The sequence below is a fragment of the Neolamprologus multifasciatus genome, chromosome 10, assembly GCF_963576455.1.
Source record: "Neolamprologus multifasciatus chromosome 10, fNeoMul1.2, whole genome shotgun sequence".
In the NCBI taxonomy this organism is placed as follows: Eukaryota; Metazoa; Chordata; class Actinopteri; order Cichliformes; family Cichlidae; genus Neolamprologus; species Neolamprologus multifasciatus.
This window is the reverse complement of record NC_140448.1, coordinates 32,372,351-32,396,239: the sequence shown is the minus strand read 5'-3', so window position 1 is coordinate 32,396,239 and position 23,889 is coordinate 32,372,351. Positions and strand designations below refer to the sequence as shown.

The 23,889-nt window shown below is 46.5% G+C and overlaps 4 protein-coding genes and 1 pseudogene across 4 annotated transcripts in view; all 5 read right to left on the bottom strand.

Annotated features, from left to right (window-relative positions):
• LOC146510531 (glutamate receptor 1-like) overlaps positions 1-23,889 on the bottom strand; it is a 441,677-nt gene that overhangs the window by 36,182 nt on the left and 381,606 nt on the right. The gene's annotated exons all lie outside the window — the stretch shown is intronic.
• LOC146510561 (olfactory receptor 8G17-like) lies at positions 3,999-5,413 on the bottom strand (annotated as a pseudogene).
• On the bottom strand, positions 10,535-11,884 carry LOC146510560 (olfactory receptor 8G17-like). The gene has a single exon (XM_085174921.1). The coding sequence runs from the start codon at positions 11,652-11,654 to the stop codon at positions 10,710-10,712; it is 945 nt and encodes a 314-aa protein (XP_085031047.1). The 5' UTR covers positions 11,655-11,884; the 3' UTR covers positions 10,535-10,709.
• On the bottom strand, positions 16,362-17,221 carry LOC146510559 (olfactory receptor 4E1-like). Its single transcript, XM_085174924.1, has one exon. The coding sequence runs from the start codon at positions 17,092-17,094 to the stop codon at positions 16,561-16,563; it is 534 nt and encodes a 177-aa protein (XP_085031050.1). The 5' UTR covers positions 17,095-17,221; the 3' UTR covers positions 16,362-16,560.
• On the bottom strand, positions 20,068-21,012 carry LOC146510558 (olfactory receptor 8G17-like). Its single transcript, XM_085175373.1, has one exon. The coding sequence runs from the start codon at positions 21,010-21,012 to the stop codon at positions 20,068-20,070; it is 945 nt and encodes a 314-aa protein (XP_085031499.1).

Genomic DNA, 23,889 nt, shown 5'->3' with positions numbered 1-23,889 from the left:
ACCTTCAACCATGGGAAAAAGAGGTGGTTGGTATCCCAGAGACGCCTCGAAGGGTGACACGCCGGTAGCAGAGGATGTGTGACTGTTGTGAGCATACTCCAGCCATGGCAGGTGTTCGCTCCAGATGGCCTGGTTATGAGAGGCGACACAGCGGAGGGTGGCCTCCAACTCTTGGTTGACGCGCTCCGTTTGGCCGTTGCTTTGCGGGTGGAAGCCAGAGGAGAGGCTGACCTTGGCTCCTATGGCAGAGTAGAACTCCTTCCACACCCGCGACGCGAACTGAGGGCCCCGGTCCGAGACAATGTCCTCAGGGATGCCATTGAGCCGAAAAACATGTGTGGTGAGGAGTCAGGCAGTCTCCAAGGCTGTAGGGAGCTTAGGAAGCGCAATGAAATGGGCAGCTTTGGAGAAACGGTCAACAATGGTCAATATTGTAGTGTTACCTGCAGATGGTGGCAGACCAGTGACGAAATCCAGAGAGATGTGGGACCAGGGTCGGCTGGGTGTGGAGAGTGGCTGCAGACGTCCAGATGGGTGTTGATTGGAGTGCTTATTTTGAGCACAAGTGGTGCAGGCGGTTACGTACTCCCGTGACTCTTTAATGAGGGCGGGCCACCAGAAATACCTGCGCAGGAATGCAGTGGTGCGGTTAACTCCTGGATGGCAGGAAAAACGGGCTGTGTGAGCCCACTGGAGAACTCGGGACGGGACAGCCGCCGGAACGAAGAGTCGATCGGGGGGCCTGTGCCAGGATCAGGGTCGGTTTCTTGTGCCTCCCGGACGAGCTCTTCGATCTCCCACTTAACGGCTCCAATAATACAGGAAGCAGGCAGAACAGATTCAGGGTCGGACTTCTCTCCGACTTGGGCGAATTGCCGGGAAAGAGCGTCTGGTTTAACGTTTCAGGAGCCTGGCCTGTAAGTGATGGTGAAATTAAACCGGGTGAAAAACAAAGCCCACCTGATCTGCCGTGAGTTGAGCCGTTTCGCCGAGCGGATGTATTCAAGGTTTTTATGATCAGTCCATACAATAAACGGCTGTGCGGCCCCCTCCAGCCAGTGTTTCCACTGCTTCAGAGCCAGCTTCACGGCCAGAAGTTTGCGGTCTCCGATGTCATAATTCTTCTCGGCTGGGGAAAGACGACGAGAGAAAAAGGCACAGGGGTGGAGCTTACCCTCGAACTGTTGAGAGAGCACTGCCCCTACTCCAGTCTCTGATGCATCCACCTCCACGATGAACTGCAGGGAGAGGTCTGGCTGGCGAAGGATTGGGGCGGTGGCGAACTGTTCCTTGAGGCGAGAGAAGGCTTCCTGAGCCGGCCGGTCCCATTGGAATGGCACCTTGGGTGACGTTAACCTAGTGAGAGGCAGAGCAACTTTACTAAAATCCCTGATGAAACGTCTGTAGAAGCTAGCAAACCCCAGAAAGCGCTGAAGCTGCCGGCGATCGGGTGGTTTGGGCCAGTCCAACACTGCCTGAACTTTTGCCGGGTCAGGTTTCAAATCCCCTCTGGTGATGATGTAGCCCAGAAATGCCACTGAATTCATGTGGAAGTCGCATTTCTCTCCTTTAACAAAGAGCCTGTTTTCCAGTAGGTACTGCAGAATCTGCCTTACATGGACCTCATGTTCTGCTTTAGATTTGGAGAAGACGAGAATCTAATCTAAGTAGACAAAAGCACATCGGTTAATAAAGTCTCTGAGAACATCATTAACAAGAGCCTGGAACACGGCCGGGGCGTTGGTCAGGCCGAACGGCATCACAAGGTACTCGAAATGGCCCAGGTGAGTATTGAAGGCTGTTTTCCACTCATCCCCTTCACGGATTCTCACCAGATGGTAGGCGTTGCGCACGTCCAACTTACTGAAGATCGTGGCACCCTGAAGTAACTCAAAAGCAGAAGAAAGAAGGGGCAGAGGATACTTGTGACGAACAGTGATTTTGTTAAGCCTGCGATAGTCGATGCAGGGGCGAAGGGTCTTGTCCTTCTTAGCAACAAAGAAAAACCCCGCTCCCACAGGGGAGGACGACGGCCGAATAATGCCCACAGCGAGAGAGTCTGTAATGTAATTCTCCATAGACTCCCTCTCTGGCTGAGAAATGCTGTACAAACGACCAGATGGAAACGGAGCCCCAGGGAGGAGGTCAATCGCGCAGTCATATGGTCTATGAGGGGGAAGCGAACATGCCCCGTCTTTACTAAACACTTGAGCCAAATCATGATAAACACGCGGGACCGAGGTCAAATTCGGAGGCTCGACCGGCTGGTCAGATCCTTGAGATGTGGGTGGAGCAGGTGCAGCTTGGAGACAGTTCATGTAGCAGTCAATGCTCCACCCGGATACTCTCTCTTTCTTCCAATCATTGTGCGGATTGTGTTGGAAGACAGGGGTTCGGTGATTTGGGTTATGTCCGACAAGCGTTGCCCAGATAGGGCTGTGACAGCAAGTGGATCGGGTAAGGCATGGAGTGTGATGTTTAGCTTTCTCGCCAGACCTGCGTCAATGAAACTCTGCTCAGCACCTGAATCCACTAGTGCTTGAAGAGAGTGGGTAGCGTTCTTAATGGTGAGTTTTGCAGGTAACATAAGCCGGGGAGAGAACTTTTAGTCGTTATATCGCCCACCAGTATTCTCTCAATTACTGGCGAGCGCGCCCTTTTGCCCGTGCCTGGCATGAAGAGGCAAAATGGCCCTTACGGCCACAATATAAACACTCACCGGCGGCCATATGCCGTTGACGTTCTGCGGGCGAGAGCTGCGAACGTCCAAGTTGCATGGGCTCCTCCTCAACCTCGCCGTGCTCGCGCGCTGCTCCAGGCTCCGGTGAGGCGTCCCTCGGTGGCCGAGGCTGAGCGAAACGACGTTGCGTGCTTCGCCGTGCACGCAGGCGATCGTCTATTCGGATGCATAGCGACATGATCGCATCTAAACAGGAGGATAACTCACGCACCATCAGTTCATCTTTAATCTCCTCACTCACATTGTGCCGTCTTTAATGCTTCCTGCCCCCACCCGCTTGCGTCGCTAGTGTCCAAAAGTCAACTGAAAAATCTGCCATGCTCCGCTTACCTTGCTTCAGATTCATGAGGCGGAGCCCAGCCGCCGCAGCAGTGCCCTTATCAAAAACACTCCGAAACAGCTCAGGTGTGGGGAGATGAAACTCACACACAGCCGGAACTAGAGCCGGTGAGGCAACACTTACTACGGAGATTGATGATGCCTGGGCGGGTTCGCTGGTAGGCGAGGGTTCCAGCAATGGAGTGCGCTGAGCGGCTGCTAGTGTTAAGGCAGCGACGTTCTCGCTGAGGCGAACAAGCATGTGCTCGTGGCGTTGTAAGATTCCTTCCAGTGTTACCGGTCACGGTGGTGGACGGACTCAGGCACAGACTGAGGTAGCACGGTTCAACAACACTTTATTAATCACTCCGGTGCGCTATGTACACGTGAGGGGGGGGGGGGGGGCGGGGAACACCAGGGTCCCGGGTATCAATAGGCTGGGGAAACACACTTCTTCACACTTGCTCCGCTCCTTGTCCAAACACTCCTCACACGAGCAACCCACTCACACTCACGGGGTCCAGGAGTCAAAACAGGCGGGTCCAGATAAACCTATAAACATAGATGAGGGTAAGTCGGCGGCAAGCACGGGTACAACTAATTCACAATGAAGCCAGGCAATACTGACGAGGGTTACTCAATATTCCAGCGACGAATAGCTCAGAGCCCCAGCCTTAAGAAGAGCCAGAGATCAACTGCAATTCACTCGAGATCAGCTGCAGGTGCGTGGGCCAAGGGCGGGAGTCCAATCAGAGCTCCGCCCAGGCAGACAGGTAGGAGAGAGAGAGGGGGAGAGAGAAAAACAACAAACACTTGTGGCCACACTGGGCTGGCCGGGGAGGCACAGGGACCATGACAAGGTTACAATCTCTGCACACTGTCAGTTTAAAAAACATTAATATGTCACTTCAAACTGTTCAAATAACCCTGAAAATTGTCTTTAATATAATGGCAAAACCTTCTTTAACTTTTGATATATCTCTTTGGATTGCATACCATAAATGATGGATTGAGGCTTCCAGGGATGATGTGATACAGGACAGCAACAATTTTTCTGTTCCCTGAGTACTCAGGAAAGCGATGCAGAGTGATTATGGACATACCACTGAACAAAAAAATCAGATATACAACCAGGTGAGTGCTGCAGGTCTTCAAGGCTTTATTGTTCAAGGACTTGTTCTTAGTGGTTAGACACACCACAGTAATCTTAGTATAGGTAAGAACCATGCTACCGATAGAACCTGTGAACAAAAGCACAGTGAAAGTGAGGCCATAGACATTGTTAATGAACACCACCTCACAGGACAGGTTAAACAGTGCAGCATTGTCACAATAGGGGCTGCAACAGAGTTCTGCATCGGCCCAGTCTCAAGGTCAGACTGAGCAGAATCCCAACCAAAACAAAGGCCACCCCCCAGGCAGAAACTGTCAGCTTCATCAACATCTTATTTGTCATTACTGCAGCATAACACAGAGGATTACAGATGGTTACATATCTGTCAAAGGCCATTATCATAAGCACTGTGTGAGCTGTGGTACTAAACATATGTGTGGTGAAAGCTTGGACCACACATTCATAATAACCGGTGAGGCGCTCAGACGGAGGCCTCAACATGTCTACAAGCAAACGAGGGATCATGATAGAGTTTCCAAATAAATCATTAATGGACAGATTACAAAAAAGGATATACATGGGCTGGTGAAGACTCTTGTCAACAAAAACCAAAACAGCAATGCCCACATTTGCAACAATTAGAAACAAGTAGGAGAAAAAAAGAAAAAGAAACATAGCGTATGTGGCTTCCTGTGGGACATTTAAACCCTCCAGCTGTATTGTGAAAATGTTGTTTGTATTTTGCATGGACCTGAAAGAACAAGACAATTTCAAAGGCATTTCAAAAGCAATTCAGTCACTATCTAAAATCACATTTTGGGTTGTCTAGACCAAAATACTAAATTTATCTCCACAAGGGACTGATATCCACTTACGAGAACATTGCATTGCCTCTGTTTTATCAAAATTTAAAACGAATTTCTTCATATGTGGCTCTCATTTTCCTTAGAAACAAAAATCGGGTAAAAAAAAAAAAAAACAGTAATTCTTTTTTTTTTTTTACATTCATTGGGTTCCAATCAGCCCAAATATCAAAGAGAAATTAAAAATGCATGCCGTGGAAGAGTTCAGGTCTTAGGAGGTTAACCCAGTTAAGAATAAGAAAACATTTCCGAGCTAACAGCAATATTTTATCACATAATTTACGCCGTGAGTAAGTTAATGTTAATTCTTTTGAAGGTAAACCAAGAATAAAATATCCAGGGTCCTTTTGGATCCAATTCTTAAAAGTATTACTCAGATCTTGAGATATAGAACTCCAAAATATTTTAATTATTTTGCATTGCCAAAAGTAATGGAAAAATGTACAAGTTTCTTTTTGACATTTGATACAGACACATCAGGTGTAATCTTATGCAGACATTAGGAGTTAGGCAGTGTCAAATTTTGTATTGGGTATCTTGCAAACAGTTGCAAGTAAAAGTAGATCTAGCTATGTTTCCACTCCTGCTCCACATATTGATTATTAAGATCTCTCTCCCATTTATGAATAGCACTCAATGTGCTGCTACTATGAGTATATAGTAAAGAATAAAAGGCAGAAATAAAATGAGTTCTGTCTTTTTGTTTAATAAGAAAAGTCTCCAAATCTTCATATATAGCTGTTTCTGCAGATTGTGAAATTTAACAAAATTACAAACATGGAGGAAGCCCAAAAAAATTGTCTCTAGGAATATTAAAATTTGAATCCAGTTGCTGAAAGTTCATCAGTGTGTTGTTTAAATACAAATCGCCCTTAGCCCGTTGTTATGTCACATATCAAACAGACTGCGAGACATTCCTAGAACAAAGTCTTTGTTTCTCAATAAAGGAGTCAAAAAAATCTTCTCTGCCCAACCCTTTGTGCATCCATCCATCCATCCATCTTCATCCGCTTTTTCTGGGGCCGGGTCGCGGGGGCAGCAGCCTAAGCAAAGAGGCCCAGACCTCCCTCTCCCCAGCCACCTCCTCCAGCTCGTCCGGGGGAACACCAAGGCGTTCCCAGGCCAGCCGAGAGATATAATCTCTCCAGCGTGTCCTGGGTCTGCCCCAGGGCCTCCTCCCGGTGGGACATGCCTGGAACACCTCACCCAGGAGGCGCCCAGGGGGCATCCTTGTCAGATGCCCAAACCACCTCAGCTGGCTCCTTTCGATGTGGAGCAGCAGCGGCTCTACTCTGAGCCCCTCCCGGATGGCCGAACTTCTCACCCTATCTCTAAGGGAGAGGCCAGCCACCCTTCAGAGGAAGCTCATTTCCGCCACTTGTATCCGCGATCTCGTCCTTTCGGTCACTACCCACAGGTCGTGGCCACAGGTGAGGGTAGGGACGTAGATCGACCGGTAAATTGAGAGCTTCGCTTTTACACTCAGCTCCCTCTTCACCACGACGGACCGGTGCAGCATCTGCATTACTGCAGCTGCAGCCCCAATCCGTCTGTCGATCTCCGGCTCCCTTCTCCCATCACTCGCGAACAAGACCCCGAGATACTTGAACTCCTCCACTTGGGGCAGGAACTCATCCCCGACCCGGAGTGGGCACTCCACCCTTTTCCGGCTGATAAACCATGGCCTCAGATTTGGAGGTGCTGATCCTCATTCCCGCTGCTTCACACTCGGCTGCGAACCGCTCCAGTGCGATCTGAAGGCCCTCACCCGATGAAGCCAACAGAACCACATCATCCGCAAAGATCAGAGATGAGATTCTGAGGCCACCAAAGCGAAAGCCCTCCGCCACTTGGCTGCGCCTAGAAATCCTGTCCATAAAAATTATGAACAGAACCGGTGACAAAGGGCAGCCCTGGCGGAGCCCATCACCCACCGGGAACGAGTCCGACTTATTGCCGGCAATGCGAACCAAGCTCTTGCAACGGTTGTATAGGGATTGAATGGCCCCTAGCAATGGGCCAGACACCCCATACTCCCGCAACACCTCCCACAGGACACCCCGAGGGACACGGTCGAATGCCTTCTCCAAGTCCACAAAACACATGTAGACTGGTTGGGCAAACTCCCATGCACCCTCAAGTATCCTCGACAGGATAAAGAGCTGGTCCAGTGTTCCGCGACCAGGACGAAAACCGCATTGTTCCTCCTGCATCCGAGGTTCGACTAGCGGACGAACTCTCCTTTCCAGCACCCTGGCATAGACTTTCCCGGGGAGGTTGAGGAGTGTGATCCCCCTGTAGTTGGAACACACCCTCCGGTCCCCCTTCTTAAAGATGGGCACCACCACCCCGGTCTGCCAATCCACGGGTACTGCCCCTGATCTCCACGCAACATTGCAGAGGCGTGTCAACCAGGACAGCCCTACAACGTCCAGAGCCTTCAGGAACTCGGGGCGGACCTCATCAACACCAGGGGCTCTGCCACCAAGGAGTTGTTTAACTGCCTCAGTGACCTCGCCCCCGGAAATTGGCGGGTCATTCCCCTCATTCCCAGACTCTGCTTCCTCCTCGGAAGACGCGTCAGTGGGATTAAGGAGGTCCTCGAAGTATTCCTTCCACCGCCTGACAATTTTCTCAGTCGACGTCAGCAGCGCTCCGCCAGCACTATACACAGTGCAGGTAGAGCACCGCTTTCCCCTCCTGAGACGCCTGACGGTTTGCCAGAACCTCTTCGAGGCAGTCCGAAAGTCTTTTTCCATGGCCTCTCCGAACTCCTCCCACACCCGAGTTTTTGCTTCAGCCACTGCCCGAGCCGCATTCCGCTTGGCCTGTCGATACCTGTCGGCTGCCTCCGGAGTCCCACAGGCTAACCAAGCCTGATAGGACTCCTTCTTCAGCCTTGGCTCCCTTCACCTCTGGTGTCCACCATTTGGTTCGGGGATTACCACCAGGGCAGGCACCAACCACCTTGCGGCCGCAGCTCAATGCAGCAGCTTCGGCAATGGAGGCCCTGAACATGGTCCGTTTGGACTCAATGTCCCCAGCCTCCCTCGGAATGCTGTTGAAGCTCTGCCGGAGGTGTGCGTTGAAGATCTCGCGGACTGGGGCCTCTGCTAGTCGTTCCCAGCACACCCTCACTGCGCGTTTAGGTGCACCAGGTCTGTCCAGCATCCTCCCCCGCCACCTGATCCAACTCACCACCAGGTGGTGATCAGTTGACAGCTCAGCCCCTCTCTTTACCCGAGTGTCCAGAACATATGGTCGCAGGTCTGGTGATACGATTACAAAATCGATCATCGACCTACGGCCTAGAGCGTCCTGGTGCCACGTGCACTTATGGACACTCTTATGTTCGAACAAGGTGTTCGTTATGGCCAAACTGTGATTAGCACAGAAGTCCAATAACAAAGCACCGCTCGGGTTCAGATCAGGGAGGCCGTTCCTCCCAATCACGCCCCTCCAGGTCTCGCTGTCGTTACCCACGTGAGCATTGAAGTCTCCCAGCAGGACAACAGAGTCTCCAGGTGGAGCACCTTCCAGCACCCCCCCCCAGGGACTCTAAGAAGGCTGGGTACTCCGAACTGCCACTCGGCGCATAAGCGCAGATGACAGTCAGGACCCGTTCCCCGACCCTAAGGCGCAGGGAACAAACCCTCTCGTCCACCGGGAAAAACCCCAACGTACTGGCAGCAAGCCGAGGGGATATTAGAATACCCACCCCAGCCCGCCGCCTCTCACCAGGGGCAACTCCAGACTGAGACAGAGTCCAGCCCCTGTCCAGGAGACTGGTTCCAGAGCCCAAGCCATGTGTAGAGGTGAGCCTGACTATATCTAGCCGGTACCTCTCAACCTCACGTACTAACTCAGGCTCCTTCCCCACCAGAGAGGTGACATTCCATGTCCCTATTGCCAGTCTTGGCAGCCGGGGGTCAGTCCGCCAGGGCCTCCGCTCCTGGCCGCCACCCGGCACACAATGCACCCGACCCCTATGGCGCCTCCTGCGGGTGGTGGGCCTGCGGGAGGATGGGCCCATGTCTCCTCTTCGGGCTGTGCCCGGCCGGGCCCCATGGACTAAGGCCCGGCCACCAGACGCTCGCCCTCGGACACCCTCCCCGGGCCTGGCTCCAGGGCGGGGCCCCGGTAACCCTATCCCGGGCAGGGTAAACTGTTCCCTCTGTGTTTTTTTCATAAGGGTCTTTTGAATCGCTCTTTGTCTGGTCCCTCACCCAGGAACAATTTGCCATGGGAGGCCCTACCAGGGGGCAAAAGCCCCCAGACAACATAGCCCCTGGGGTCCCTGGGACACACAAACCCCTCCACCACGATAAGGTTGCGATTCACGGAGGAGCATTTCCCTCCAAAACCTTAATGTATTATAAATAACTGGGTTATTGTTAATCTCTGTTTGTAATTTCTTTTTGTCACAGACAACTAGGCCCCAAAGTGAAGAAGGTGAAGCAGACCAAGAGTCCAAACAAAAGACTGAACTTTATACACTTTGTGTTCTGAACATGCACGAAAGGTCTTACAGATGGCAGGGTCATTGTATTTTAGCATAAAAATCATACTCTTTAAAAACATTTTCCTTTTAGTTAACATGAGAGAATGAGTAACTATTGATGTACTTTATGCAGTAACTTTATGAATTTAAAGAAAACAATCTTAATGGGTTCTTTTTTTACCTCACAAATGAAATGCATTTGGAAATCAACAACTTCTCAAATTTTACTGTACAAGAATCTCACTTAAGATTATCACAATGACATGCCGAATGCCAAATTGCCTCATTCTTTCAGTTTAGGTTCAGTTTCTTACATATACAATACTGAACCAAAACGGTGATATGTGCTGATTTTGTGAACTGTTCCTAATTCACTGTTCCAGTCTGATTTGCCAACATATGCACAGTAGTAAGAACAAAATTGGCTAGTGTGCATGTGTCATAAATGTGAGGGATTTTTCATACAAGCTAATTTTTGCAAGAAATTAAACACATTTTTTCACGGGGTAAGAAGGTTTTCATGCTGATATTAGTGAATTATTCCCAATGAGTCTTTTGTCACTGGATTAATTAAAGCTCTCTCTCTCGTTTGCAGTATTGTTTTAATTCAGCTGTATTTTAAACGGCCTGTTTAAGTTCATATAAACATCTCAATCAGATTTAAGTCCAGAGATTGTCTTTTTTGGTTTTAAATGAAAGCTATGGTATAAGTAAGAATACTAAAAATTACTTCCATGCAAAGGTATTCTCTTGGCCTTTAAGATTCATTACATCGGTATAACCAGGTGTTATTGCTGGTTTCATACCATTATGTTCTTTCTTAAATACTAATTATGTATTTAGCTCCAATAAAACTGCACAGTCCTTGTGTCTGTGTTTAACAAAGGCTTACCAGCAGATAGCGAATATTTGCTTTTGCCTTTAACGTCATCTAATGTAAATTAAACTTCATGAATGAGACAAAACCACAGATTGGCATAAGCTTTTATTTTACACAAACACACACACACACACACACACACACATTTTGAAATGCTGACTAAAGTTTTATACATTAGTTTCTTACAGCAGCAAAAACATTAACTTCCATCTAATTATGATTAAAATAGCTGTCAGAGATGATCTCCCTTTAGATGTTGAATTTCTATAAAAACAAACAGAAACACATTCTGTTTATGATGTCAAAACCTTCTTGGATACGCAAAACTTCAAAAGGGCTTTTTGTAGGTCTTTGGACTGCACACCATAAATAATGGGGTTCAGACTGCCTGGAAAAATACCAAAAAGAATAGCAAAGATTTTTCTGTACTCTGTGTACTGAGGGAAGCGATGCAGAGTAACACGTGTAATTCCACTAAGTGTCATAATCAGATAAACAACCAGATGAGTGCTGCAGGTCTTCAACGCTTTACTGTTCAAAGACTTGTTCTTACTGGTCAGACAAACCACTGCAATGCTTGTATAGGAAAGAACTATTGCCCCTATAGAGCCCACATAAACAGCCACAGTGAAAGTGATACCATAGATGTTGTTAATGACCACACTTTCACAGGAAAGTTTAAACAATGAGGCATTGTCACAGTAGGGGTTTGTGATCAAAGTCCTGCATCGACTCAGTCGTGTGGTCAGACCTAGAAGAATCCCGACCAAAACAAAGGCCACTCCCCAGGCACAAACTGTCAGCTTGATCATCATTTTGTTGGTCATTATGGAAAGATAGTGAAAAGGATTACAAATGGCCACATATCTGTCATAGGCCATAATCATGAGAACAGTGTGACTTGTGGTTCCAATCAAGTGAAAAATGTAGGCCTGAACAACACATTGATAATAACTAATGAGGCGCTCAGATGGAGGTCTCATAAGGTCTATAAGCAAACGGGGCAACACGATAGAGGTTGCAAGAATATCATTCAATGGCAAGTTGCAATAAAGGAGATACATGGGCTGGTGAAGTTTCTTGTTCATGAAAATCAAAATAGTAATGCCCACATTTATAATCATTATAAACAGGTAGGAGAAAAACAAGAAAAGAAAGGCAGGGTAGAGAGAATCCTTTGAAGTGTTTAAGCCCTCTAACTGGAGGATGTAGCTGTTGTAGGTGTAGTTCTCCATCATCCTGAAAAAACGAAGCTGTTATTTTACGCTTACAGATCTTATGAGATAGTAAGTCCATATGATCTTATCAGAAACAATAAAAGTTACAGAAGGAACTTTATAGTAGTGAAAACAATGAGGCTGAGTTATAGAAAAGCTGATGTAAAGCTGTTGGTAGACTAATACATCAACGCACAGCTTGTTTGTCACTGTTCTCCACTGTCTTATAGGCACAGACTCCCAGAGGGTGTCCACATTGCCTCAGATTTTGAATGATGAAATTGCAATGATAATAAGATCAAGGTGCTTTGTTCATGAAAACTCAAGGCAGTTCCTTTGTTATAAGGGCCCTTACCAATAATCCTCCAATAGAAGGCACACAACACCTACAAGTTACCAAATTAGTAGGAACAAGCATTTTACCATTTCAATTCATTCAGATATCTTTTATTTTGACAAGGAATTTCTTTCCATCTTTTCCTCATAATACATGCAGATAGATTGCAAAAAGCAGTGCTTCAGAAGCAGTTTCAGCAGTGTTGCATTACTCCCTTTTATTTTAGCAATCTGGTACTTGGCAAAGATCTCATTTATTAAGCCAGGTTTGTCACGGTGGTGGACGGACTTAGGCATAGACTGAGGTAGCACGGTTCAACAACACTTTATTAATCCCTCCGGTGCGCTATGTACACGTGAAGGGGGGAACACAAGGGTCCCGGGGATCAATAGGCCGGGAAAACACATTTGCTCCGCTCCTTGTCCAAACACTCCTGACACGAGCAACCCACTCACACTCACGGGGTCCAGGAGTCAAAACGGGCGGGTCCAGATAAACCTATAAACATAGACGAGGGTCCTCCAGCCGCCACCCTGGCTCGTGGGGGGCCTGGAAGGAGGGCACACCGGGCTGGAGACCACTGGCTTGACCTGAGAGACATGGAATACATCATGAACACGCATAATGTGTGGCAGTGCCAATCGGACGGATGCAGGGTTGATTATAGCACTGATTTCAAATGGGCCGATGAAGTTGGGGGAGAGTTTCTTAGATTCGGCACGTAAGGGCACGAATTGAGTGGAGAGCCATACCTTCTGTCCCACCACATATTCAGGGGCGGCTGTCCGGCGGCGATCCACGAGCGCTTTATTGTGTTCCTTCGTCCGGAATAAAGCCGCCTGAGTGGCCCGCCAGTTCCTGCGACACCTGCGGAGGTGATGTCGGACAGACGGAACAGTATGCTCACCTTCAACCATGGGAAACCGAGGTTTGTGGTATCCCAGAGACGCCTCGAAGGGTGACACGCCGGTAGCAGAGGATGTGTGACTGTTGTGAGCATACTCCATCCATGGCAGGTGTTTGCTCCAGATGGCCTGGTTATGAGAGGCGACACAACGTTTGGCCGTTGCTTTGCGGGTGGAAGCCAGAGGAGAGGCTGACCTTGGCTCCTATGGCAGAGCATAGGAGCCAAGGTCACACCCGCGACGCGAACTGAGGGCCCTGGTCCGAGACAATGTCCTCAGGGATGCCATGGAGCCGAAAAACATGTGTGGTGAGGAGTCGGGCAGTCTTCAAGGCTGTAGGGAGCTTAGGAAGCGCAATGAAATGGGCAGCTTTGGAGAAACGGTCAACAATGGTCAATGTTGTAGTGTTACCTGCAGATGGTGGCAGACCAGTGACGAAATCCAGAGAGATGTGGGACCAGGGTCGGCTGGGTGTGGAGAGTGGCAGCAGACGTCCAGACGGGTGTTGATTGGAGTGCTTATTTTGAGCACAAGTGGTGCAGGCGGTTACGTACTCCCGTGAGACTTTAATGAAGGCGGGCCACCAGAAATATCTGCGCAGGAATGCAGTGGTGCGGTTAACTCCTGGATGGCAGGAAAAACGGGCTGTGTGAGCCCACTGGAGAACTCGGGACCGGACAGCCGCCGGAACGAAGAGTCGATCAGGGGGGCCCGTGCCAGGATCAGGGTCGTTTACTTGTGCCTCCCGGACGAGCTCTTCGATCTCCCACGTAACGGCTCCAATAATACAGGAAGCAGGCAGAACAGATCCAAGGTCGGACTTCTCTCCGACTTGGGCGAATTGCCGGGAAAGAGCGTCTGGTTTAACGTTTCGGGGAGCCTGGCCTGTAAGTGATGGTGAAATTAAACCGGGTGCAAAACAAAGCCCACCTGACCTGCCGTGAGTTGAGCCGTTTCGCTGAGCGGATGTATTCAAGGTTTTTATGATCAGTCCATACAATAAACGGCTGTGCGGCCCCCTCCAGCCAGTGTCTCCACTGCTCCAGAGCCAGCTTCACGGCCAGAAGTTCGCGGTCTCCGATGTCATAATTCTTCTTGGCTGGGGAAAGACGACGAGAGAAAAAGGCACAGGGGTGGAGCTTACCTTCGAACTGTTGAGAGAGCACGGCCCCTACTCCAGTCTCTGATGCATCCACCTCCACGATGAACTGCAGGGAGAGGTCTGGCTGGCGAAGGATTGGGGCGGTGGCGAACTGTTCCTTGAGGCGAGAGAAGGCTTCCTGAGCTGGCCGGTCCCATTGGAATGGCACCTTGGGTGACGTTAACCTAGTGAGAGGCAGAGCAACTTTACTAAAATCCCTGATGAAACGTCTGTAGAAGCTAGCAAACCCCAGAAAGCGCTGAAGCTGCCGGCGATCGGGTGGTTTGGGCCAGTCCAACACTGCCTGAACTTTTGCCGGGTCAGGTTTCAAATCCCTTCTGGTGATGATGTAGCCCAGAAATGCCACTGAATTCATGTGGAGGTCGCATTTCTCTACTTTAACAAAGAGCCTGTTTTCCAGTAGGCACTGCAGGATCTGCCTTACATGGACCTCATGTTCTGCTTTAGATTTGGAGAAGACGAGAATGTCATCTAAGTAGACAAAAGCACATCGGTTAATAAAGTCTCTGAGAACATCATTAACAAGAGCCTGGAACATGGCCGGGGCGTTGGTCAATCCGAACGGCATCACAAGGTACTCGAAATGGCCCAGGTGAGTATTGAAGGCTGTTTTCCACTCATCCCCTTCACGGATTCTCACCAGATGGTAGGCGTTGCGCACGTCCAACTTACTGAAGATCGTGGCGCCCTGAAGTAACTCAAAAGCAGAAGAAAGAAGGGGCAGAGGATACTTGTGACGAACAGTGATTTTGTTAAGCCTGCGATAGTCGATGTAGGGGCGAAGGGTCTTGTCCTTCTTAGCAACAAAGAAAAACCCCGCTCCCACTGGGGAGGACGACAGCCGAATGATGCCCGCAGCGAGAGAGTCTGTAATGTAATTCCCCATAGACTCCCTCTCTGGCTGAGAAATGCTGTACAAACGACCAGATGGAAACGGAGCCCCAGGGAGGAGGTCAATTGCGCAGTCATATGGTCTATGAGGGGGAAGCGAACATGCCCCGTCTTTACTAAACGCTTCAGCCAAATCATGATAAACACGCGGGACCGAGGTCAAATCCGGAGGCTCGACCGGCTGGTCAGACCCTTGAGATGTGGGTGGAGCAGGTGCAGCTTGGAGACAGTTCATGTAGCAGTCAATGCTCCACCCGGTTACTCTCTCTTTCTTCCAATCAATGTGTGGATTGTGTTGGAACAGCCATGGATAACCCAATACAAGGGGGGTGTAAGGGGGTATAGGCGCTTGAAACACGAAAAGCTCGATGCGCTCTGAGTGGTTACCCGAGAGAGTAAGAGACAGAGGTTTGGTGATTTGGGTTATGTCCGACAAGCGTTGCCCAGATAGGGCTGTGACAGCAAGTGGATCGGGTAAGGCATGGAGTGTGATGTTTAGCTTTCTCGCCAGACCTGCGTCAATGAAACTCTGCTCAGCACCTGAATCTACTAGTGCTTGAAGAGAGTGGGTAACGTTCTTAATGGTGAGTTTTGCAGGTAACATAAGCCGGGGGAGAGAACTTTTAGTCGTTATATCGCCCACCAGTATTCTCTCAATTACTGGCGAGCGCGCCCTTTTGCCCATGCCCGGCATGAAGAGGCAAAATGGCCCTTACGGCCACAATATAAACACTCACCGGCGGCCATATGCCGTTGACGTTCTGCGGGCGAGAGCTGCGAACGTCCAAGTTGCATGGGCTCCTCCTCAACCTCGCCGTGCTCGCACACTGCTCCAGGCTCCGGTGAGGCGTCCCTCGGTGGCCGAGGCTGAGCGAAACGACGTTGCGTGCTTCGCCGTGCACGCAGGCGATCGTCTATTCGGATGCATAGCGACATGATCGCATCTAAACAGGAGGGTAACTCACGCACCATCAGTTCATCTTTAATCTCCTCACTCACATTGTGGCGTCTTTAATGCTTCCTGCCCCCACCCCGCTTGCGTCGCTAGTGTCCAAAAGTCAACTGAAAAATCTGCCATGCTCCGCTTACCTTGCTTCAGATTCATGAGGCAGAGCCCAGCCGCCGCAGCAGTGGAGCCCTTATCAAAAACACTCCGAAACAGCTCAGGTGTGGGGAGATGAAACTCACACACAGCCGGGACTAGAGCCGGTGAGGCAACACTTACTACGGAGCTTGATGATGCCTGGGCGGGTTCGCTGGTAGGCGAGGGTTCCGGCAATGGAGTGCGCTGAGCGGCTGCTAGTGTTAAGGCAGCGACGTTCTCGCTGAGGCGAACAAGCATGTGCTCGTGGCGTTGTAAGATTCCTTCCAGTGTTACCGGGGTGGAGGAAGACGGGGAGGAAGCTGAATCTGCTGAGTCCATGGTGGCTGGAATATTCTGTCACGGTGGTGGACGGACTCAGGCACAGACTGAGGTAGCACGGTTCAACAACACTTTATTAATCACTCCGGTGCGCTATGTACACGTGAAGGGGGGTGGGGGGGGACACCAGGGTCCCGGGGATCAATAGGCCGGGGAAACACACTTGCTCCGCTCCTTGTCCAAACACTCACACTCACGGGGTCCAGGAGTCAAAACGGGCGGGTCAGACTGAGCAGAATCCCAACCAAAACAAAGGCCACCCCCCAGGCAGAAACTGTCAGCTTCATCAACATCTTATTTGTCATTACTGCAGCATAACAGAGAGGATTGCAGATGGCTACATATCTGTCAAAGGCCATTATCATAAGCACTGTGTGAGCTGTCGTACTAAACATATGTGTGGTGAAAGCTTGGACCACACATTCATAATAACTGATGAGGCGCTCAGACGGAGGCCTCAACATGTCTACAAGGAAACGAGGGATCATGATAGAGTTTCCAAATAAATCATTAATGGACAGATTACAAAAAAGGATATACATGGGCTGGTGAAGACTCTTGTCAACAAAAACCAAAACAGCAATGCCCACATTTGCAACAATTAGAAACAAGTAGGAGAAAAAAAGAAAAAGAAACATAGCGTATGTGGCTTCCTGTGGGACATTTAAACCCTCCAGCTGTATTGTGAAAATGTTGTTTGTATTTTGCATGGACCTGAAAGAACAAGACAATTTCAAAGGCATCTCAAAAATAATTCAGTCACTATCTAAAATCACATTTTGGGTTGTCTAGACCAAAATACTAAATTTAGCTCCACAAGGGACTGATATCCACTTACGAGAACATTACACTGCCTCTGTTTTATCAAAATTTAAAACGAATTTCTTCATATGTGGCTCTCATTTTTCTTAGAAACAAAAATCGGGTTAAAAAAACAAAAAAAAACAAACAGTAATTCTTTTTTTTTTTTACATTCATTGGGTTCCAATCAGCCCAAATATCAAAGAGAAATTAAAAATGCATGCCGTGGAAGAGTTCAGGTCTTAGGAGGTTAACCCAGTTAAGAATAGGAAAACATAGCTAACAGCAATATTTTATCACATAATTTACGCCGTGAGTAAGTTAATGTTAATTCTTTTGAAGGTAAACCAAGAATAAAATATCCAGGGTCCTTTTGGATCCAGTTCTTAAAAATATTACTCAGATCTTGAGATATAGAACTCCAAAATCTTTTAATTAGTTTCCATTTCCAAAAGTAATGGAAAAATGTACAAGTTTCTTTTTGACATTTGATACAGACACATCAGGTGTAATCTTATGCAGACATTAGGAGTTAGGCAGTGTCAAATTTTGTATTGGGTATCTTGCAAACAGTTGCAAGTAAAAGTAGATCTAGCTATGTTTCCACTCCTCCTCCACATATTGATTATTAAGATCTCTCTCCCATTTATGAATAGCACTCAATGTGCTGCTACTATGAGTATATAGTAAAGAATAAAAGGCAGAAATAAAATGAGTTCTGTCTTTTTGTTTAATAAGAAAAGTCTCCAAATCTTCATATATAGCTGTTTCTGCAGATTGTGAAATTTAACAAAATTACAAACATGGAGGAAGCCCAAAAAAATTGTCTCTAGGAATATTAAAATTTGAATCCAGTTGCTGAAAGTTCATCAGTGTGTTGTTTAAATATAAATCGCCCTTAGCCCGTTGTTATGCCACATATCAAACAGACTGCGAGACATTCCTAGAACAAAGTCTTTGTTTCTCAATAAAGGAGTCAAAAAAATCTTCTCTGCCCAACCCTTTGTGCATTTCCCTCCAAAACCTTAATGTATTATAAATAACTGGGTTATTGTTAATCTCTGTTTGTAATTTCTTTTTGTCACAGACAACTAGGCCCCAAAGTGAAGAAGGTGAAGCAGACCAAGAATCAGAAAAAAAGATTGACTTTATACACTTTGTGTTCTGAACATGCATGAAAGGTCTTACAGATGGCAGGGTCATTGTATTTTAGCATAAAAATCATACTCTTTAAAAACATTTTCCTTTTAGTCAACATGAGAGAATGAGTAACTATTGATGTACTTGTAAGTGTCACAGAAATGGCTTATGTTTAAAGAAGTTTAATAGATGGTTCCAGCAGTTCAAATGTTCTTGCTTGTACATTTCTGTTGTCAATATTGTAAAGGTGTGTTTATCTTGTCAAAAAGAACAAGTTTTGTTACACCGCTATTATCACAAGGTTTGGGTGTGATAATATAGGCTGTGAGCCCACGTTTAATAATCACGCTAAGGAGTTCAGCGAGCTATCTGCAAAGGCCAGGTTAGTCTACCAGCTGTATAAGGTATTTGCTATTTGCCATAACTGTATTGTAATATTGTGAACATTTGTAATGTATGGTGTTCTAATTATTTTATGTTTTAATTTAGAATGAACAAGACTGTAAAGGTATTCTTCTAGGACCTCCGAAGTGGCAGGCGGCCACGAGGTAATTTTTTGTTGTTAAAGCACAAGTGTTACTTTTGATAGACTGAAGCGCTTAAAGCCTTTGTGTTTTATGTTTGTAGTTTTCACGGCGTTCAATAAATGCAGCAAAGCGCCCGTCTTGAAGAAGCCGTGCCTGTGTTGTCATTTCGGAGTTACAGTACTTTATGCAGTAACTTTATGAATTTAAAGAAAAAATCTTAATGGGTTTTTTTTACCTCACAAATGAAATGCATTTAGAAATCAACAACTCAAATTTTACTGTACAAGAATCTCACTTAAGATTATCACAATGACATGCCTAATGCCAAATTGCCTTATTCTTTCAGTTTAGGTTCAGTTTCTTACATATACAATACTGAACCAAAACGGTGATATGTGCTGATTTTGTGAACTGTTCCTAATTCACTGTTCCAGTCTGATTAGCCAACATATGCACAATAGTAAGAACAAAATTGGCTAGTGTGCATGTGTCATAAATGTGAGGGATTTTTCATACAAGCTAATTTTTGCGAGAAAATAAACACATTTATTCACAGGGTAAGAAGGTTTTCATGCTGATATTAGTGAATTATTCCCAATGAGTCTTTTGTCACTGGATTAATTAAAGCTCTCTCTCTCATTTGCAGTATTGTTTTAATTCAGCTGTATTTTAAATGGCCTGTTTAAGTTCATATAAACATCTCAATCAGATTTAAGTCCAGAGATTGTCTTTTTTGGTTTTAAATGAAAGCTATGGTATAAGTAAGAATACTAAAAATTACTTCCATGCAAAGGTATTCTCTTGGCCTTTAAGATTCATTACATCGGTATAACCAGGTGTTATTGCTGGTTTCATACCATTATGTTCTTTCTTAAATACTAATTATGTATTTAACTCCAATAAAACTGCACAGTCCTTGTGTCTGTGTTTAACAAAGGATTACCAGCAGATAGTGAATATTTGCTTTTGCCTTTAACGTCATCTAATGTAAATCAAACTTCATGAATGAGACAAAACCACAGATTGGCTTAAGCTTTTATTTTACACAAACAAACACACACACACACACACACACACACACACACACACCGACACACACATTTTGAAATGCTGACTAAAGTTTTATACATTAGTTTCTTACAGCAGCAAAAACATTAACTTCCATCTAATTATGATTAAAATAGCTGTCAGAGATGATCTCCCTTTAGATGTTGAATTTCTATAAAAACAAACAGAAACGCATTCTGTTTATGATGTCAAAACCTTCTTGGATACGCAAAACTTCAAAAGGGCTTTTTTTAGGTCTTTGGACTGCACACCATAAATAATGGGGTTCAGACTGCCTGGAACCATATAACACAGAAGAGCAGAGATTTTTCTGTACTGTGAGTACTGAGGGAAGCGATGCAGAGTAATGAGCGTCATTCCACTAAGTGTCAGAATCAGATAAACAACCAGATGAGTGCTGCAGGTCTTCAACGCTTTACTGTTCAAAGACTTGTTCTTACTGGTCAGACAAACCACTGCAATGTTTGTATAGGAAAGAACTATTGCCCCTATAGAGCCCACATAAACAGCCACAGTGAAAGTGATACCATAGATGTTGTTAATGACCACACTTTCACAGGAAAGTTTAAACAAGGAGGCATTGTCACAGTAGGGGTTTGTGATCAAAGTCCTGCATCGACTCAGTCGTGTGGTCAGACCTAGAAGAATCCCGACCAAAACAAAGGCCACTCCCCAGGCACAAACTGTCAGCTTGATCATCATTTTGTTGGTCATTATGGAAACATAGTGAAAAGGATTACAAATAGCCACATATCTGTCATAGGCCATAATCATGAGAACAGTGTGACTTGTGGTTCCAATCAAGCTTGCAATGTAGGCCTGAACAACACATTGATAATAACTAATGAGGCGCTCAGATGGAGGTCTCATAAGGTCTATAAGCAAACGGGGCAACACGATAGAGTTTACAAGAATATCATTCAGTGGCAAGTTGCAAAAAAGGAGATACATGGGCTGGTGAAGATTCTTGTTCATGAAAATCAAAATAGTAATTCCCACATTTATAATCATTATAAACAGGTAGGAGAAAAACAAGAAAAGAAAGGCGGGGTAGAGAGAATCCTTTGAAGTGTTTAAGCCCTCTAACTGGAGGATGTAGCTGTTGTAGGTGTAGTTCTCCATCATCCTGAAAGAACGAAGCTGTTATTTTACACTTACAGATTTTATGAGATAGTAAGTCCATATGATCTTATCAGAAACAATAAAAGTTACAGAAGGAACTTTATAGTAGTGAAAACAATGAGGCTGAGTTATAGAAAAGCTGATGTAAAGCTGTTGGTAGACTACTACATCAACGCACAGCTTGTTTGTCACTGTTCTCCACTGTCTTATAGGCACAGACTCCCAGAGGGTGTCCACATTGCCTCAGATTTTGAATGATGTAATTGCAATGATAATAAGATCAAAGGTGCTTTGTTCATGAAAACTCAAGGCAATTCCTTTGTTATCAGGGCCCTTACCAATAATCCTCCAATACAAGGCACACAACACCCACAAGTTACCAAAATAGCTATGATAAGAAAACCCTAATGGACATAATGCAACCTTTCTACTGCCCAGAGTAAGAGGTCATCCCCTCCTCCAGCAGATTGTCAACTCGCAAGAGCTCATACATGAGTTTAGACAAGGTCTTCAGGCCTTCCAGTGCTCTGGTCACAGTTTCATCAGGGGGAGTATTGTTGAAAAGAGAAGTGGGTCCTAATTGCTCTGCTAATCCTTCTACTGCATCACAAGTTAAGTTTGCCTTCCTATGCACATTGTAGTGGACGTAATTAATAAGGTCCACAGTCTAATTTGGAGTAATTGGGATAATTGAAATAATCCCCACAACTACTGGCAACTTTTTAAACCCAGCCACAATTTGGTCAGCCAATTTATATTCGTTTGGAACCTCTCTAGGCAGCCCAATAGCCTCTATATACGTTGGTGAACCCACAGAAAGGTCAAATGAGCCTATCGAGCGCTTCCTCAAAACATGGCATCCACGCCTCGCTGTTAATTGGGCAGTGCCGGGTTCACCCAGTCGCAACCCCTTTTCACCCACTAAAACTAAAGGCGCCCCGACACGTACCATGGCACACAGGCCAGAAGTCCAGGTAGGGATTCTGACGAATAGCCTGTACTCACCGATTTGATTTACCTTTCCTCTGGACAGATACATCACAGCGCACCAGTCAGAGTCGACATCTCCCGCGTCGTGCTTGTGGCTTCCCTGATTGCTTACTGTAAAATTAAAACAAGTATAGTTAGCTTTTCTTCGGGTGAAATGTCCCGGACCTGTTTTGTTGTCAATTTGTGGGGACAGCCTGGCCAAAGTGGAGTAGTTTCCTGTAGAAACAGCACTTCCAGTTAATTTAAACATACAACCAAGTCCCCATGTATCAATGGGATACAGAGGACCAGGTTCAGTGAATACATGTGGGCAGGCGGCTGCGCACGCCACACAGTCTAACACCTTTTGCTCTTTTGTATTTTAAATTAGCCAATCTAGCCACAGATTGCTATCTTTATACTCACTAGGTGTCGGTTCTCTTAGTTGTTGCGCTTCTTTTCTCTCTCTGGGCCCTCTGTCCCCCTTTAACGGATGGACCACATGTGGGATGACCGCTGTATTCGGGCAATTGACATAGCTTTCGTAATAGTCTGTGATTTTATGCTAATACTCTCAGACCTCCCATTACTTTCCAGCTTCACCCAATTCTTGTTGTTTCCTGCTGTCACCTTTGTGCTCAAACTAGAACCTCTTTCTGAGGGGCTTGTGACCTTCATTACAGTTAAACAGCTAATCTTCCAGGACGGGTGATTCTCTGCGCTCTTTTCCTCTTCTTGCTTCAAACTCAGGGGTGGAATACCCTGAGGTCCGGGATTTTTTCTGACTCAGCCAAGTCAGGACCTCCGGCCTCTTTGGTGCAGTGCTTCTGGATTTCCACCAACCCCCTTCGTGATTATTGATGTGGTTCTAGAATCCTCACGAGGTGACTAGCAGGAGCCCAAATGGCATGACCCTTGACCCCAATTGCTGTCTTGGCAGTCTCAGCTTCTGCTGCCAAGGATCCTCGTATCTCCGTGACCTCATCTAGTGTCTGCTCCTTTCTCTGTAAGAGACAGAAAACGAAAACACCTCTCTGCCTAGCCTTAATAATCTACTTCTAGTGATTCAAAGTTGGTTTAGAATATCATATTCGGAGCTCTCTGACCCAGAGACTTATTCTAATCATAATCTATGTGTTTAAGTGTGTTTGCAACTACCCCTCTGCGCTCTAAGTAATTTCAGTATACAATATATCAGTCCGGACAGACACTCAGAACAAAGCTTTTGGCCTTCAAAAGACTGAGTGCCAACTCTTATGAGCACATTCGCAATGTGTGTATGAAAATAATTTTTGCTGCTTATTTTAGTAAAATCAATCAAACATTTTCAACCCTAACCTTCCCTCCTTGAATATATTTACAGTGTAAAACAGTGATAAACAAAGTCTAAGTCCCGGTACTGTGGCTTCTGTGGTGATTTCTCCCGAATCCCACACAGTGCTTGAGTCCATGGCGTGAATTGTGAAACAGCAACTCCAATTCCAAAGAATAGCATTGCTCCCATGAAAACAGCTCTGCTCCTGACTCCTAGTGAAGAAAATGTCACAAGTGATGACTAGGCAATCCTCTGGGCAACTCAACCAGTGATGGCTGCCGGACCATGACATAACCAACCTAACTACTTCCAAGATTTACTTTAGATGGTTCCCGTAAGTTAATGTCACCTTCCATCTGCTGAAGGGCAGACTGACCAATTTATTGTCAATATGGACATCTTAAATTCTGTAGTAGGTGTAGTCTCAGTGCTCTGGACTTGAAGGAAGCTGCACTCATGTGCATTCTTTTCTCGAGATCTTATTTCCACAGAGCAGAACTGAGATGTCGGAAACTACAAGTTGTTAGCCATCAAACTGGCTTTAGAGGCGTCGTGGAATTTGAAGGAAGGGCCTGAAATCTTTCACTTCAGTTCAG